Source organism: Canis lupus, chromosome 9 (genome assembly GCF_048164855.1).
Source record: "Canis lupus baileyi chromosome 9, mCanLup2.hap1, whole genome shotgun sequence".
Taxonomy (NCBI): domain Eukaryota; kingdom Metazoa; phylum Chordata; class Mammalia; order Carnivora; family Canidae; genus Canis; species Canis lupus.
Window position 1 is genome coordinate 41,286,536 of NC_132846.1, and position 19,735 is coordinate 41,306,270.

The 19,735-nt window shown below is 33.5% G+C and overlaps 1 protein-coding gene across 14 annotated transcripts in view; it reads left to right on the forward strand.

The window, feature by feature from the left end:
- The window catches only part of FUT8 (fucosyltransferase 8), a 301,142-nt gene that overhangs the window by 151,980 nt on the left and 129,427 nt on the right, over positions 1 to 19,735 (forward strand). For 13 of the 14 annotated variants that reach the window (XM_072838946.1, XM_072838956.1, XM_072838950.1 and 10 more), the window contains one exon: positions 1,569 to 1,994. In XM_072838946.1, coding sequence (XP_072695047.1) covers positions 1,792 to 1,994 — 203 coding nt within the window. In that variant the 5' untranslated portion in view covers positions 1,569 to 1,791. Of the gene's footprint in view, positions 1 to 1,568; positions 1,995 to 19,735 lie in introns of those variants that run through there. The other variant, XM_072838959.1, reaches the window with a different exon arrangement.

Below are 19,735 nucleotides of genomic sequence, written 5' to 3' on the forward strand. Positions count from 1 at the left end.
TGGATGAGGTAACCTGAGATTAGAGGAGCAGGATTTTGAGAAAGAATTTTGAGAGAGACAAGAATGAACAGTGGAGTCACTAAAAATAATGTTCTCAGTAGGCTTAAACATAGTTATTAAAACAGAGAAAACACCCAATTTTCTTTTTGATTATTGCTTTTCTATTTGTTTTTCAAACAATTCTCAGTGAGTACAATTCCTTTTGTTGTATGTTTTAACTAGTGTAAACCATTAACGATGATGAAAATAGTGTAGGAGTAGGAAGGAAATAGAACACTTGTTTGAAGAGATTTACTTTTCTTTGAATACTTGGCCACTTAAAAACAGTTGAAATTTGAGGTTCAAAAGTAGGAAAATAGCAACTCTGTAGTAATTTTTGAAGCCTCTTTTCCAACTTTTCTCCCAACTTTTCTGTTTAGTTTTTAATAACTTTCATTAATGCTCAAGTGCCTATCACATTTAGTCTTGAATATAAAAACTATTTCTCATCTTTTCTCTTTTTTACAAGGAACTCTGTGGCTGGAGGGAGATATGACTTCTCTTATATAGCTCTGGAATTTTCAAATGGTGTTAAAGTTATATGTTTGCCTACAATTTTTTCTTTGGGGGAAAAAATGGTTTTGTTTCTAAAGGGAATTATAAGTCTAATGATGAAGTGACAAATGAAACCTGCAGCCAAGCCTGAGAAAGCATGTGCATGTGAAACTTAAGATGCGCAGTGACTAAGATATAACTGGTAGAGACTTAGGATGCAAATGTTTGTATTTTTTAATACATTCAAGGAAGGGATAATCTAGTTTAATCTATAATGAACCTTTGCTTGTGATATTTGGAGTGGTTACCAGCTGCTTAATGGCTGCAATAACCTTTGCTTAGTTAATATGCATGTCACTTTTAGAATTTATCAGTGACAATTTGCCTGTCACATGCAGAGTTAAGTAGTGTAATATCAGCTGAGCAGTGAGATGGAGGGAGAAGGAATCAGGATCTTTTTTTTTTTTTTTTAAAGATTTTATTTATTCATGAAAGACACAAAGACAGAGAGGCAGAGACATAGGCAGAGGGAGAAGTAGGTTCCATGCAGGGAGCCGATGTGGGACTCCAGGATCACGCCCTGGACTGAAGGTAGACGCTCAGCCGCTGAGCCACCCAGGTGTCCCAGAAATCAAGATCTTTTAGGAATGAGAACATGTTTCTGTTTGGGATCATGGAAACATTGGGCCAAAATATGTGGTTGAATATGTTTGTTTGGCTTAGATTGTTCATTAAAGATAATCTTTTGATTTCTGTGTATTATCTATTGCACAATGATATAAGAAAAAAGAATTATGATGGCACTTAGAAGACTTTCAAGCTTAGAGCTAATTAATTTATCTGGTATAGCCCTGGTCTACATGGGTGATGTAGACATAAAAGCTTTAGCTTTTTACTTATTATTAGGCTGTTAAGTTATTTGCCACCCTGTGGACCATTCAACACCAATGTGTTTCATTTAACTCCATGAATCTCTGCATATGCTATTTTGCATATTCTAAATAATTTAAATATATTTCTTACTCTTTCCACAGCATGTAGAGTCCATGAAGCACAGGACAATAAAGCTTCCTACTCATACCACCAGGAGGATCTCTTTGAAAGATTCACTACAGGACTACCAGAGACACCAAGTCTGAAGCATCATGTGTTGAAACAACAGAAGGCTACTACTTTTGCACTAGCTAGAAACAGAGTTATGATGTTTTCAATTCTTTGAGCTCCAGGAAGCCAGGAGAGTGAGTTGAAAATCTGAAAATGCGGCCATGGACTGGTTCCTGGCGTTGGATTATGCTCATTCTTTTTGCCTGGGGGACCTTGCTATTTTATATAGGTGGTCACTTGGTACGAGATAATGACCACCCTGATCACTCTAGCCGAGAACTGTCCAAGATTCTGGCAAAGCTTGAACGTTTAAAACAGCAAAATGAAGACTTGAGGCGAATGGCTGAATCTCTCCGGTAGGTTATTTATGCAAAAATTTAAATATTTTAGTGAGATACTGTTTATAACAATGATAGCTCTATATATTTAACATAATTTCTCCATGGTGTCAAATCTTATTTTGCATATGAATTTTAATATAGAAAAACCATGCCATTTAATTTGTTTTTGTATTTCACTAGTAGTTATCTTCAGCATTTTAATAATTTTGATACATTAAATATAAACTTTGTATGATTTAAATTAGTGCATATTAAACTTTTTGTTATATGGACAATAATAGACATTTATAATAATTGAGATAATAATCTTTAACTTATTAAAATTAAGAAAGAAAAATTCATTGCTGAATAAAACAACTGGATATGGAATCTAGGGAATTGTTACTGTTGCTACTTCTAGTTTATTACAAAATGTGACATGTATGTTAGAAGGCATCAGCTGTTTGGAAGAATAAAATCTTGTATTTTCAGGGAACAAGTAATTCCTTAATTCTAAATCCTCTGTTTTATATATGAAGGTGATTATGTATTCAGTGCTTGCTGTTTCTCAAGCTAAAGTTTGAAGATTTGAGTTCTCATTACTCTAGAGGTGTAAGTGACCCCAAGGGTAGAGAAAAAGAGGACAGAGTTCATTTCTTTTTGAGAACAAAAAAATTGAGGAGTGGAAAATGAAAACATCCTGTTGTGCATTGAGCCTTCAGAGTAGATGAGGAAGAAGAGAAGGAAAGTGCTAGATTGGTGAAGCTGAGGAGCATTCTGTGAAGGACGAATACAGTTGGCAGTGTCACATACTTTAGGGGCTTTAGAGAAGACTTCTCTCCTCCCATTCCTTCATCTCCCTGCCACTACTGCCTTTGCACTTTCTTTAGAATTTACTTTTCTCTCAACTTTTTTCTTTACCATAATATTATTTTTGGCCCTTTTATGTTCTCTGGAAGACAGTGCTTGATGTTAAGAATTTCACATAATGAATGAAAAGTTATTCCTGTCATTTTTAGTAGTACCATGTGGTAAAATGCAAAGTAACCAGGAATTAAAAAGTGAACAGATAACTCCCTGGATTTATATATCATTTTATTTCCTTTTGGGTGGGGACCTGGGAGTATCACAGAGAAGGTGATCTTTCTGTAGTCTCATTCAGTCATTTGTTATGAGAATCAAAGATTGATAATTTAGAGGTTAGTAATAGCTATTATTGTGCCAGGTACTATGCCAAGGACTTTGCATGGATTATCTCTTTGAATTTCATAAGTTTCCTTATGAGATGCTGATACTTGTTTTCATAACCATTTTACAGATGAGGAATCAAAGCAGTATTAAGGAATTTAATTTTTCCCAAGGTTATACTTTCACAAGTGGTGGAGTATCCTGCATCCTGGCGGTATGCCTCAAAAGCCTGGACTCTGATAAGGTGTATTGCCTCTGAAGAGAAACCAGAGAGAAGTCAGTGATTCAGAAATCTCAACTAAAAGTGTCATGCAGGAGATCACTAAGAATAGCTACTGCTCTAGTTGGTTTTGGAGTATGCTTTGATTATAGTAAAATCTTGTTCTACATCCTGGGATTATTGGTCCTTGGAAAAGATTTTGCTTCTTAACAATTCAGGCTCATAAATAATTATTTTTCTCCTCATTCCAACTTCAGTACTGATGTCAGTTGGCTTATTTCTGACTGCCAAGTGTCTTATTTTTTTTTGCATGAAAGGAAGCTTGCCTTTAATAATAGTAGTTTCTTCTGCAGACTAGTCTTTGTGTCTTCTTTTTTTTTTAAGATTTTATTTATTTATTCATGAGAGACACACAAAGAGAGGCAGAGGGAGAAGCAGGCTCCCTCCAGGGAGCCTGATGTGGAACTGGATCCCAGGACTTTGGGATCATGCCCTGAGCCGAAGGCAGATGCTCAACCACTGAGCCACCCAGGCACCCCAATCTTTGTGTCTCTTAAGTCACTTTCTTTGTATTCTTTTGTGTTGAAATTAAATTCTCTACTACTGCATTCAAATGTAGAGACAACTTGTAAGAGTTGAGATGGTATGTAATAGACAGTGCTGTAATATCATCATAAATACAATCTGAAAACAGACCAAGTCCATTTTTATGTATAGATAGATAATTTTAGGAAAATAAATAAGTTCTTGTTTTCCCTCATTAGGGAAGAAAACCTCTTCAGACCCGTCCATCAACTTTACCAGTAGGGCTACTTGTGTTTCAGCCAGAGGGATTGCATTTTAGAGCCCTGGCATAAAAGGAAGAACAGTAGAAGTGCTATGGGTGTTGGTGTTTTTTCCCTCTCATTATAACATTTTGTACCCAGTTTTCTATGTCTTTTTCTTAGATGACAATGTGTTTGTAAGCTAAACGGAGTAATTCATATGTCTGCAAATCTAGGTCATTTCTTTGGGATGAAGAATATGGATTGGATTGGAGGAGAGTGATCCAGAAGCCTGAAATTACAATGTTCAAGAGTTAGGACAGTAGTTTTAAAAGTAGATAACTCATCCTCTAGCTAAAATTTGCTAATTTTGTTGATTGAATTACACATTTAGAAAAATTAATCATTATTCTGAGGGATGCAAATGTTTAAGTACAATGTTTGGGGGGTTGTTTGTGTGTGTGTTTAGTCTTTAATTCTGACTTACTGATGAATAATTTCTATACAATAAAATTCACTTTTTTCAGCATATAGGTCTATAAATTTTAGCAAATGTTTAGAGTCTTGTAACTACCATCACAGTTAAATTTTAGAAAAATTCTACCTTCCACCAGAATTCTGTTGTGTGCTTTTGTAATCAGATTCTAGCCTTACCTTCTGTCCCTGGTACTGAAGTTTTTTCTGTTCTGTATTTTTTTAAAACAATTCTTTTTTTAAAAAAGGATTTTATTTATTTATTCATGAGAAACAGAGAGAGAGAGGGGCAGACACATGCAAAGGAAGAAGCAGGCTCCATGCAGGGAACCCGATGCGAGACTGAATCCTGGGTCTCCAGGATCATGCCCTGTGCTAAAGGCGGCGCTAAACTGCTGAGCCACCCGGGCTGCCCTGTTCTGTATTTTATACTGATTCTAAAATACATCATATAAATAGAATAAGCCAGCCTTATAAGTCTGGCTTTTTTCATTTATCATGTACTTGAGATTCATTAATGTTATTGTGTGGATTGGTAGTCTTTTTCTTTTTCCTATTATTTTAATTCCTTTTTAATATTGAGTAGTATTCCATAGTAAGGATGTATCTCAGGGTTGTTGTCTTTTTTTTTTTTTTTTTTTTAACACATTGACCAGTTGAAAGATGTTTTTTGGCAATTATGAACAAAGCTGTTACAGTATTTGCTCTATAGGTTTTTGTGTGAACATAAGTTTTTATTTCTCTTGGGTAAATGTCTAGGAATGGGATTTCTGGGTCATTTGAGTGTTTGTTTAATTTTTTAAGATGTTGCCCAAATGTTTTCCATTGTATCTATATCATTTTGCATTCCCACCAGCAATGCTTGAGAGTTCCAGTTCCTCTTGCTAGCATTTGCTGTTATGTTTTTTATATTTTAGCTGTTTTAATAGATACGTAGTAATATCTCACTGAGTTTCAATTTGCATTTCCACAATGATGTTGAACATTTTTTTCATATGCTTATTAATTGCCATAATTTAGTGAGGCATCTGTTCACATTTGTTACTTACTTAATTAATTTATTTATTTGAGAGAGAGAAAGAGAACAAGCACAACTGGGAGGAGGGGCAGAGGGAAAGAGAGAAACCACCTCTGTGCCAAGCAAGGAGCCCAATGTGGGGCTTTATCCCAGGACCCCAGGATCAGGACCTGAGCCAGAGGCAGATGCTTAACCAACTGAGCCACCTAGGTGCCCCTATTGTCAATTTTAAAAAATTGGGTTTTGTTACTAAAATTTGTTTTCTTATTTTTGCATTCTTTTTTAAAATTGTATTTCGATATAAAAAATTAAATTTATATGCATATGTAAATATAAATTATATATGTATATAATATACATTATATATATAATAGAGTAAAAATCCAGTGGCTTAAAACAAAGTTTTTTTTTTCCTTGATTATTTAATTTGGGTTGCTCTCAGCTTGGTTGTTTTTTCTAGTCTGGGGTCACTCTTGCAGCTACTACATTGTGATAAGGGAGTCCAGATGACCTCACTCACGTGTTTGATGATTAGCTAGGACCCTTACATGTGGCTTCTCCAGCAGGATGGCTCAGGTTTCTTATGTAATAGTATTCCAAGAGGGAAAGAACAGAAACTGTAAGTCCCTTTGAGGCCCAGTATCAAAAGTCACACTTTTGCCATATTCTGTTAGTGTATGCAAGTGAAAGGGACATTCCATATTCAGGGAACACAGGGAAAAACTGCAAAGAATTTGTGGCCATATTTAAACTACCATTCTCATCTTCAGAAGTAATCGACTAGGTCAAATCATTGTGGTCCTGATAGCCAGAGTTTGGTTTAGACTTGGTTGATAGAGTTATTTGTGGTTGGGTTTATAGCAGAGGAATGACATATTGAAGATGGTTGAGTAAGATTTAGATTTTCAGATGGAATTAGGGTATGTGCTTCACTGCAATGAAATTAACTTGGAAATATAGTATTAAATCTAGACATGAGGTGATACTGACCTCGATTAAAATTAGTGGTTGAATTTTTTTGCTCAGGAATCAAGGTACATCTACTTATTTTCTCATGTTTCTTGTATGCTCTTATTTGGCATTCCCCAGACATCCCTTTTTTACTTGTTAATTGCCAGCACTTTAGGTAAGCATGTGGTACTTGTTTTGTAAAACATTCTTTTAAAAATTTAGAGGTAATCACCTTCTCAGCCTGCTACCCTATAAGAATGCTTTTCTATACTTCATGTTTGTTTTCTCTCAACCTTTAATAATGTGAAGTTACTGTTCACAGAATCTTTGCTTCTTGGGATTTGTATAATTAATCTATGGCTTTCTCTGTTTTTCTAAGCTATGTAGTAAATTTCCCAGATGGATTAGAGCCAAAGCACGAGTCTTCTGTTGGAAAAATTTGGAGCAACAGAAGCATGGACACAGAATGGGTAGAAAGGAAACTGACATAATGTTTCACAGGTCATATCTTACTTCTTCTGTTTGAGAAGCTGGTATTAGAAAATGAGGGATGCCTTTGTTCCTATTGGTTGATTGGAAAATTTGCTCTAGGCTCTCTTCTCTGTAACTGCCCATTTCTCATGTAAAGAGTGTACTTATATTCGTAGAGCAAGTGAGTGGTTTGGAATGTTTAGAACACCTGCCATCTACCTTTAACCTTACCTTACATATGTGCCTTTTATTTTTGCAACGCTGCATCTGTTATTCCTTATGCTATTAAGAGTATCTAATTTGTCCTTAGGGGCAATACTGCTCCCCTGTGTGAGAATATCTTTCTCAGATTGTAGTCAAAAAAAAAAAAAAAAAAAAGATTTGTAGTCAAGATTCCTAGCCCTCCCAGTCTGACAAACAGCTGCTATCTCCCTGAAATTTTTACTAACTTTTTAATATATTGCTAGGTTAAGTTTGTCCTTGTCGTATTTTGGAATTTTTTTTCTGTGTTAACAAGACATGTTTACCTATAATTTTTCCTTCTTATGATGTCTTTTGGGTTTTAGAGCAAGGTTATACAGGCCAATTCTATTCTCTAGAAGGGTTTGTATAAAATTGATACTCATTCTGTTTTAAATCTTTGTTAGAATTCTACCAGTGAAGTTATTTGGGTCTAGAGTCTCTTGAGAAGGGTGCAAGGTTTGAGTTTGAGTGAAAGGGGGCATGACGTAAGGTTTTAAATTCTGAATTTGATCTTTTCAATAGAAATTGGCCCATTCAGTTTTCTATTTTTTTTTCTATTTTTTCTTATATCGGTTTTGGTAAGATGTGTTTTTCAAGGAATGTGTCCATTTTATCAACATTTTTAAATGTATAAACATAAAGTTGTTCATAATGCCTTTCTAATTTTCTTCTCCATACCTGTAATACCTGTAGTGATGTACCTTTTTCATTCCTGATATTAAATGTGTTTTCTCCTTTTACCTTGCTAAGAGTTTATCAATTTCATTTACCTTTTCAAAGAAGTAGTTTGATTGTTATTTTGTTTTTTCTCTAATCATATGTCTGTTTCTATTTTATTGATTTCTTCTCTTAGTTTGATAATTTCTTATAATCTCTTTTTCATGTATGGTTTTTTGTTTTTGTTTTTGCTGTGGTTTTTAAAACTTTTTCAGGAAGAATTTTATATCATTGATTTTATTTATTTATTTATTTTTTAAAGATTTTATTTATTCATGAGAGACACAGAGAGGCAGACTATGTATAGGCAGAGGGAGAGGCAGGCTCCCCATGGGGAGCCTGAAAAGGGACTTGATCCCTGAGCCACCCGGGTGCCCCTATATCAATGATTTTAAATCTTGCTTCTTTTCTAATATATGCTTTAAATTTCTAAGCAGTTTTAAATTGCATCCCACAAGTTTTGACAGTGTCCCATTTTAATTGTAATTAAAATAGTTAAAAATTTAAAAATATTTTCAACCTACTGTCTGGTCCCTTATACAAAATTTGCTGACCAAAAGTTTGTGTGAATGAAGATGTATTCATTTTTAGCTCTTGTCTCTCTTAATCTCTAAATTGCTATGCATATTGCATGTGGGTATTGACATGCTCTGAAAGTAAGACAAAGTCCAATTATTGATATTATTCTTATCTTTTTGCTTATAAATATTTATATACTTTATACCTTTCATTTCTTCTTGTTTTATGCTTTTACTCCATGTTCAGCTATCCCATGTTTTCATCAGTCCGCCTCCTTGAAGCAGCTTAGACTTGGGGCTGAAATGGGACTTATGGGTAAGAGATTGGGTATGTTTAGAAAGGAACAGTCTGGTGAAATGAAAGGAGTGTGAGTTTCTCAGATCTGTATTTGGATCTCAAGTATACTACTTACTAAATGGTCTTTTAAAAGATTACAATCTTTCTGATATTCAGGTTTTTCAGATGTAAAATGGTAATAATAATCTCTATTTTGGAATTTTGTTAAGTTTTAACAAGAGATTTAAAAGCTCATTGAGAAGCCCTCCTTTGTATTAGTAGTTATTCACTAAACAGTAATTTTTCTAATGGTAGTTTATAAACTAGTTTTATACCCTATGGTAGGTAGTTAATAATCTAAAAAGCACATGACCTTATATACTTTTCATGGAATTTAGAATACTTATTTCCTTTGTTTCTAATAGAAAGAATTCTCTTATTTCAGTGGATTAAAATTCAGAAACCTACATATTTTTTAGAGTAACTCTCTACCTTGAGAAAACTTAACTTCTGTGGGCCTGGAATCAAAATTACGAAGAAAGTCAGTTGGGATAGATGATCACATTTGGTAGATCTGTACGTTTTTGCAGAGACAAAAGAGTTATATAATACACTAGGTTGAATAGCATAGAATGGGCTTTATTCCTTATAATTTGGTTTCCTGGCTAAATTTATATTTTTTTTAGCTGGTTGATGCTTTTAGGTATAAGAATTATAATTCCCTATCCTAAGCTTTATTTAAAATATAGGAATTTTAGTTATTATCACTACCCAGAAAGGTCTCTAGGAAAGAATAGATCATTCTTTCAGAGAGATGTCACACAATAAGAATAGTAAAATCTTAACTCGATTGAAAAAATTTAAACTTTCTGTTTGAATTATTTTCCATGTATAAATGCCATAGAGACAAAGTGAATTTGCATTAAATATTTTAAAATGTATGAATATTTGAGTTTAGGAGCTGGATTGAACATTTTTTTTTACATATTACTCTTTATTCTCTTATCCTGATATTATGGAGTTGATAATAGCTCTGAGCACTTCTTGATAATTGAAGCTAATAACTATAGGAAATATGGCTTATAGTGATCAATTTCTGTGCTATCTGATTTAGACGACACATAATCTAGTAGTTTAGAAAACAACTTTTCTGGACTATTTCTCATATTTCTTTTAGGTAGACGTTTATTTCATTATGAAGATGTTTGTTTTTGCAAACTGCAAAATATGAAATATGAATATGAAAATATTCAAAATATGAATTGATATTTCATAATTCATTCAGTTAAAATCATGAAAGAAAATGGTTATTTAGTTCAGAGATCAGTATTCTAGACAAAGCTGTCTGAAGGAAAATAAATATAAAAAGATTATAAAATATTATAGTTAGCCTATGAATTATGATGGATAGAAGGAAGTATAGTTTAAAATACCATACTGTGCTTTTCTTGTTGTTGCTGGTTCAAATAAAATAAGTTTGATTTTAATCCAGTCCTTTTGTTCTTTTAAACTGTATGCAAAAGGTGTTGCTTGGCAGAGATGTTTCACATCTTAATCCTTAAAAGAGTCTAATAAGGTTTGGAGAGAAACAGGTTCCCCTAATAAATGCAGAATGCTAAATCTGCAAATAAAGACAAAAGGGACTTTCAGAAGTATAGTTTAATATTACTTCTAATTTGTATTCAATAGCACTTCAAAAATATTATACCACACGATGTGTACAGAAGCTAAGTGACTTAGTCATTTTTCTGCAAGTTAGTTGTAGAAACAGAAATAGAATCTTCCAAGGAATTATGAGGTGGTATTTAATTTTCAGTACACTGAAACACTGTCATTTTTTATACCATTTCAGATTTCTCTTCCTTTAAGTATTTACTCAGGACAGTATGTTTTACTAGCCTATCAATAATGACCAAAATATCCAAATAACATTATAATTACTTCTGGTCATTGTTATATGTTATCTAAGATTCCCATATGCTGATATCAGAAATGGCTAGCTGAATCATTAAATCTTTAAATTATATAGATACACCCATTTAAGCATATAAAGGGTGTGTTTAATATTTATTGAACTTAACTATAATAAAAGCTTATAATCTGTACAAATAAATACAAATGGCACATTTGCCACAGAAGTTTGCTATATTCAGTACTTGTAGCATTTTATGTGGGTCATGGATTTGTAGGAAGAAACCATATGCTATAAGATTGGTCAAATAACTTAATCTAATCATATATAAGTTTATTACAAGTGGCCACGTAGAGTAGGAATACATGTAATATGTCTAAATGTAGCTTCTGTTGGCCCTTTAGATTCCCTCATGGCTCTTTAGAGTCCTATAAACTACATGTGTAATTGTCCATATGAGGTATTGTCTATCCAGCTCTAAGGTCATTTGTTGTTATATCTAATCTTTTTATACCTGGAACTAATGTCATCATTTTTTTTTTTTTTTTGGAAGAATGTGTGCTAACAGTCAATGCATTTCCATTTAAGGGAATGTATATCAGCTTTGGGATCTATAAGTTCTTGAGCCAGACCTAACACCAAGAAAGCCCTAGAAAGCAAAATTCATTTTAAGATATCCCAATAATCAATATGCCTCTGGCTTCCCAGCATTTTGGAGAGTATATCTTTCCACAGTACTGTTAATGTTACATACTCTACACACAAACACACACACACACACACACACAAGATTAATTGCAAACTAACCTATACCAGTTGATCATTATTTTTATTAGCTATTGGTAGCTTCCCCAGACTAAAGGTTAGCGAGGAAGACAGGCATCCTCCTCCCTCATAATTTTGCTGACATTTAATATTTTACAGTAAAGACAAGGCTCAGATTGAATTCTGCCTGTTGAATATAGAAACATAATAAGCAGCTGCAAAAATAGTCACATGATCTATTCTGTAACTCTGAAATCCACACTTCTATACTTTTAGGTGTTCTTGCAGTACCTTGTGTAAATGGTTCTCTTAAGGCAGTTGTGGCATTATTTTAACTACTGGATTTGATCAACCTTCTGTTCAGGTATCAAAGGATATCTGAATCAGCTCCTGGACACTATGGTTTTGGAACCTAAGCCTAATGCACTATCCCTCAGGTCATGGACTTTTGTATTTACTAGATTTTTAGTTGTTGACAAAGTGCTTCTATAACAATTCTAGATAGTTCACATTTTCATGTATATTGAATTAATTATAACAATGAAATAATATTTCTAGATTTTTCTTAGCTAATAAACTGCCTTTTATTGGAAATAAAGCTGGCTGAAGAGTTTAATATTACTGTTTCTTTTGGGATATTGTCTCCCCCCCTCCAGATTTATTGAGGTTTTTATGTTATTTACACATAACATTATGTAAGTTTAAGTTGTGCAGTGTGATGATTTGGTGTATATTATGAAATGGTTACCACAGTAAGGTTAGTTACTTAATTATGTGTGTGTGGGTGAGAACTTTTAAGATTTACTGTATTAGTAACTTCCAACTATACAGTACACTAGTATAAGCCATAGTCACCATGCAGATCCCCACAACTTATAACTAGAAGTTTGTTCCCTTTGACCACTTTCACCCATTTCCTCTACCCCTCCATTCCCCAACCCCCTGGCTACAGCTAATCTACTCTTTGTTACTAGGAATTCAACTTTTTAAGATTCTAAGTGAGATTATACAGTATTTATCATACTGTAATTTATTTTACTTAGTGTAATGTTCTTAGGGTTCTTCCATGTTATTGCAAATGTCAGGATTTCCATCTCTCTCATGGCTGAATAATATTCAGGTGTGTGTGTATGTGCGTGTGTGTATGTGTGTATACATGCTAAATCATATGGTAGTTCTATTTTTAATTTTTTTGGCAACCTCCATACTGTTTTTCATAGTGGCTGCTGTACTATTTCACATTCCCTCCAATGATGCACAATGGTCCCCTATTCTCCAATACTTCTTATATCTTGTCATTCTAATAATAGCCATTCTAACATATGTGAGGTGATATTTTATTGTGATTTTGATATGCATTTCCATGATTGTGATGTCATGCATCTTTTCATGTACATGTTGGTAATTTGTATGTATTCTTTAAAAAAAATATCTATTTAGTTCTGCCCATTTTTAAACCAGATCATTTTTTTGCTGTATAGTTGTATAAGTTATTTATAGATTTTAGATATTAGTCTTTTATAAGACACATTATTTGTAAATATTTCTCCCATTTGTTAGATTGTTTTTTTATTTCATGGTTATTGCTGTGCAGAGCTTTTTTATTTATTTTAGTTTGATGTAGTCCCATTTATTAATTTTCCTTTTGTTGCTTGTGCTTTTGGCATTATATCCAAAAATTATTGCCAAGACTGACGTAAATGAGCTTTTCCCCTATATTTTCTCCCAAGAAGTTTTATGATTTCAGTTAAGTCTTTAGTCCATTTTGAGTTAATTTTGTTAGTGATGTAAGATAAGGGTCCAATTTCATACTTTTGCATGTGGTTATCTAGTTTTCCCAGCACCATTTCCTGAAGAGACCATCCTTTCCCCTTTGGGTATTCTTGATGTCTTTGTCAAATATCAGTTGACCATATATGAGGGTTTATTTCTGGACTCTTGGTTCTTTTCAATGGTCGTCTATGTGTCTTTTATGCAAGTAGCATACTGGTTTGATTACTATAGTTTTGTAGATGGTTTGAAATCATAGTGTGCTGCCTCCAACTTTATTCTTCCTTCTTGAGGTAGTTTTGGCTATTCAGCATCTTTTGTGGGTCCATACAAATGTTTTTTCTATTTCTGTGAGAAATGCCATTGGAATTTTGTTGGGGATTGCTTTGAATCTGGAGAATTTAGTACACTTACATTTAGAGTGATTATTGATATTTAAAGAGTTATTTATGCCATCTGATTAACTGTATGGGCCAAAACTTTAAAGAGGAGGAAACTTATTTTATGAGACCAGAATTATCCTGATATTAAAAGAAGGAAAAGACTCTATAAAAAAGAAAACAAGAGAATATCCTCGATGAATATGCTAAAATTCTCAACAATAAAATATAAACAAATTTGAAGGGCTTATTTCCCAATAAAATATTTTATTACTCTTTGAGTATAGATTTAGAACATATATACACTAATACCCACAAATGCATTCACCACATACACCATTTGTTAAGATATTTTGAAGTTTATTACTGTCATTGTAGTACTGTATATAGAGATTGACTATTATTGATCATCCTTTAATGGAAGTTACATTTGGTTTTCATCTTATTTTTGTTTCTTTTCTATTTCCAATAACATTTATATAGAGAGAACCACTGCTTCAGAGCAGATGTCATGCCTACCTAGTCTACTTAATTTAAAGGAAATCAGGTTTGTGGAAATCATATTATGTAAATGATTCTTTTAATGACCACTTATCCAAACTGTGGTATACAATATATATCAGTAGAACACTCCTCTTTAAAGTGATATTCTGTAGTCAGATAAGAAATCTTAAGTTAGATGAGCAATTAATTAGTACTAGTCTAGTAAATGAAAATAAAGATGTATATGCTACCTAAATTGTATTAACGTTCAAAGATATAACAGACTTAAGTATTTGAAACTTCTGTTGGTTTAAAGAACCAAGCAAATAAAAAATTGCATCATGCTTTCAAAGTTTAAACCCGAAGAGAATGCTGTTTCTGATATATGCTTCTCTATGCATGTATAAATGTGCATATATTTATACTCTCCTCTCTTCCCCTGAGTTTGTCCATTGAGGTTCTGTCCATTATTTAGGGCCTTTGTCCAATAAGCTTCTTCCTAAAGCCTTTTCCCAGTTTCTTTCTTGCATAAAATTGTCTGTTATAGCACTTTTTACCAGGTATTGTATTAAAAATATTAATAGATTTGGGACACCGGGGTGGCTCATTCATTTGGGCATCTGACTCTGATTTAGGCTCAGGTCGTGATCTCAGAGTCTTGAGATCAAGCCCCTCATTGGGCTTCCATGCAGCAGGAGTCTGCTTTTCCCTCTGCTTCCCACCTCCCACTTGTGCACTTTCTCTCTCTGTCTCTCTCAAATACATGTTAAAAAATATATATGGACTTGTTTTATCTTAACCTCTTTAGTGCTAACCACCTTGAAAGTAGGGCCTATTTCAATCATCTTTGTATCCTCCACAGTATTAAAAACATATTGCTTCCTACAAAGGAAGTTTTGGGTATGTTTTTAGGAATGCATTTATTTAGAGTTTTAATACCAAAAATTTCCAGAGCAATTCATTGTAAAAATATTTCTTTTTTCATCATAACTGATTAATTGGAATAATTTTTATATACTTTTTTTTTGTTGTTATTGAATCCAAACTGCTTCAAGGGAAGGTTCTTGGAATCCATTTAGGAAGCACCCTGACATATTTGGATTGAAAAAAATTATATACATATCTTTATAACAAAGTATAAAAATTGGCAAGAACCAGTGGTAATTATAGGAAGATAGATGTTTAAAAGGCATGCCACACAGATTGATATTGTGCCTCTCTACTCTTTACTGCATTCCATTTCCCCCTCTCTAAATATTCAATCACTAGAAAAAAAGTAGACTAGGGGATATTTCTTTGACTTTAACTGCTAAAGTTATTAATGATGTTTAAAAATTTTGTAAGACCATGATTTGCTCTTATAGTTGATTAATGTTTTTTGTCACTGTATAAATGAGAGACAGGATGGTTTACACGTTATATTTAATGTAAAGGAAAACTTGAAAATAATTTTATACTCTGTATTTGTGTTCTTTATCTGAGCAAATTTTTTTTCTTTTTGATATAAAAAAAAATTGGAAGGATGATGCTGTAATGGTTTATAACTAGACTTCTGATTTCATCGAATCACCCCAAAGCAGTGGTTTTCAAAGTGTGGTTGTCTTTTTTTTAATTTATTTTTTAAAATTCAAGCATAATTAAAATTCAGTTATATTATTTTAAAGTGTATAATATAGTTATTAAACAGTTCTGTACATCACTAATTGTTCTTCAGGATAAGTGTACTCTTAATTGCCTTCACTTATTTCATACACACACACACCCCACCCCTACCACATCTGTCTTGCAAAGTATGGTCATTTGACAGTAGCATGAACATTACCTGAGAACTTCCAAATGCTCAGGCCCCACCCCAAGGCCTGTTGAATCATAAACTCGAGATGTCGCTCAGTAATGTATTTTAACTAATTATCTAGATGGATCTGATGTGTATTTTTAATACATACAGTTAATAAGATGGCATTAGTAAGTCCTTACTAATAATTACTCTCAGTGTAAATGTATTGAATTCTCCAAAAGACAGAGTGACTAGATAGATTAAGAAAACAACAACAACTATGAGACCATTTCAGCTTTGAGGATGCATATAGATACAAACTAGAGGGATAGAAAAAAATTAAGAACCACTGTCCTAATAAGTATAAAAATGTGATATTTAAAGTCCTGAAAAAAATTCATAACGGAAAAAGAAATAGTTAACTACCAGTAAATCATCTTTGGAAGCTTATCGTGACCAGTTATTCTCAGATACCTGGCAGAGGTTACTAATGAGATAAATATTCACATCTTTTTTCTGTTACGTGTAGAACCTCATGTAATATGATAGAAGTGAAGTTTATATTACTTCAGAAGCACCTATTGGGAACCTTCTGTTTATTCATTTTAGGAAGATTGCTGCTTTTGCAAGATTTATATTGAATCATTTATACAGCCAAAGCTTTTATTAACAACAAAAGCCTTGAAAGGAGAATGTGAATAAAATATTACCTTACTTGTTTGTGTCAAAGAATATAAACCAGCATGTGTAAATTTCAGTTTACGTATTCTGGCCTTGTTTTCCTGTTAAAACCTATGGAGATTATTTTTCATAATTATCTATGTGTGATATTGAGTTGGTATATATTATTACTAATAGGTATCAATCATTTTTATCTTTTTTGTTCTACCCATTATTCTTTTCTTGAATGATGCTGTTATTGCCAAATCAACACAGACATATTTATGAATTTTTTGTTTTCTAATGGGACTTTTGTATGTTTACACAAAAATTTGGTTACAGAAAGGAAGGTATTGACATTTGATCAGATTTTTACTTTCTTAATCTTGGGAGGAAGCAGTTTATTTTGTCCATTACATCTGGCTGAGGCTATTGGAATCCCATTGTGATAGCTAAAAGTCATGATGTTGAACTTGTCTTTGAGATATAGGAAATAGAACAATGTACGTGAGTGCACTTTGCTCCACAGAGGCATAGCTTGAAAGGAGCATAAATGTCAGAAGAGTCAGTTTAACCAGAATTTTTTTCTTCCATCTAATTAAAGTAATATTTAAAGTCATGAGTACCCATTTTTGGTTGTATATCCATATTTTATTCATGGTAAGCACATATGATTTCTTTCATTTTAAATTTATGTGTTTTTCCCCTGGAAATTTTATGTTGTTCTGAAATATTTTTATTTAAATGTACTTCATTAGTTTTAGATAGAGTTATAATAATGTTAGTATTTTATGATCTCTGCTTACTTCACTAACCTTTATTCTCAATATTCTTAATTTGGATTCTAAACTGCTTTATTGAGCAATTTATAGTTCTTCAAAAGCACTATGCTTCCTGCCTGTTCTAAGTTTTAGATCTGATTAAAATAGAAGATAAGTAGCATGTTAAGGCAGTTTTATTTATTTATTTTTTATATTATTTTATATTTTTAAAGATTTATTTATTTATTCATGATAGACATAGAGAGAGAGAGGCAGAGACACAGGCAGAGGGAGAAGCAGGCTCCATACCAGGAGCCCGATGCGGGACTCGATCCCGGGACTCCAGGATCGCGCCCTGGGTCAAAGGCAGGCACCAAACCACTGAGCCACCGAGGGATTCTGCCCCCCCCCCTTTTTTTTTTAGGATTTTGTTTGTTTATTCATAGAGACACAGAGAGAGAGAGAGAGAGGCAGAGGGAGAAACGGGCCCCATACAGGAAGCCCGACAGTGGGACTCAATCCTGGGTCCCCAGGATCACACCTCAGGTTGCAGGCGGCGCTAAACCGCTGTACCACCGGGGCTGCCCCATTAAGGCAGTTTTAAAAAATATAATGATTTATTATCCAAAGTTTACATTTAAAGTTTCAGAAAATTTTTTCTTATATTTTTGAATAGATTATCAATCACAGATATATATATTTTTTTACTTAGATGGTATTTTGAAAACCTTAGGATATTACACACATTTAAAATATTGTAGCCTAATACATGCATATGTATATGTGACCATACTCCAATTTATTGAGGAAAGAATATCAAAATGGCTGTCAAATAAAAGACTTGTTAATTGGAAATTCATATAAAGGAAATCAGAATACATAAAGAAAATGGGGGTATGGATGCTAATAAAAATGGAGGCTATAAACTTTTTCTTCTCTATTGAGGCTCAAAAATATAGTTGGTTTGTGAATGATATACATTTACCTTCTGCATGAAGGGCCAGGGTAATTCCACCGCATTGATAACATGGGCAGACCTGCCTAAAGTTAAAGGCAGAAGTGATTTTAGGGATCATATAGTTAACTTCGAATCAATCAACTGCAGTAGTATGAGCAAAGTGACTGTGACCATTCCTCTGACTAGTAAAGACATTAATGTTTACAAAATACAGCAGCAACATCAATTAGTTGAAGGTTATATATAGCTCAAGTGCAATATATCACTTTATAGGAATATCCACTTAAACCTTTAAAAAATTTTTTAAAATGTCTTATTTATTTACTTGACAGAGAGAGAGAAAGAGAGAGGCAAGGGTAGCAGCAGGCAGAGGGAGAGGGAGAACAGGCTCCCCGCTGAGCAGGTTGCTCAATGATGTGGGGCTCAATCCCGGGCCCTGGGTCATGACCTGACCTGAAGGCAGATGCTTAACCTTGACTGAACCACCCAGGTTGCCCCCCCCTTTAAACAGTTATTAACAAATCTCCTTAGCTTGGAAATAAGACACTCTTTTTTTTCTCCATCAGAGAAGACAAATGAAGAATACTTTGCCAAGTGATCTTTAGAATTTGCTAAATCACAGATCTCTGCCCCAAATGATTTCCATCATTTGAGATGTTAAATGTCTTTCTTGATAGATTTTTTATTTAAAGTAAGTTCCATGCCCAGCATGGAGCCCAATGAGGGGCTTGAAGTCACAATCCTGAGATCAAGACCTGAGCTGAAATCAAAAGTTGAACACAAGCAACTGAGCCACACAGGTGTCCCTTTTGTGACAGATTCTGTAAACTACGTTCAGGTTCAGTTTCAGTTTCACATAAATACATTGTAACTTTCAGAATATAAAACAATATACCATTTCCTATAAAAATTACTACCAAAGTTTACTTCTCAAGCAACTGTTAGAATGACAGATTAACCTTTTAAATCAATCTATAATACTAGAGTTTTGAGTCAATTGGCTTAGTCGATGTCAGAGGGCATGATGTTAAGGAAAAGGTCATGAATTGGTCCACACCCCAAACTATTATATTTGTATGGGGAAAAATTCTATTTTGTAGTTAGAGATGGCATTCTTAGGCATTCTTTATCTTATGTACATGAAAGTACATATCTTATTGATTCCTTAGTCCCTCTTTGAACAGTACTCATTTGAGAAGTGGGATAAATTTTGTAGGAAATAAAAGAAGTTACTCAAAACATATTGTTCCGTGGTCTTAGTTTATCATCTGTTTCTGTGTAGCAGATTATTGCCTTAGAATTATTTTGGAGTATTTAATGACATGACGTCTGGCTGCCCCCAGAGAAAGGGATTCAAAAAAGTCAGAAGTTGCAATGTCTTATAAGACCTAGCAATCAAAGTTATGCTTCATCATTGGCAACATCATATTTGTTATTACATAGGTCATCTCTAGTCACTGTGGGAGATGA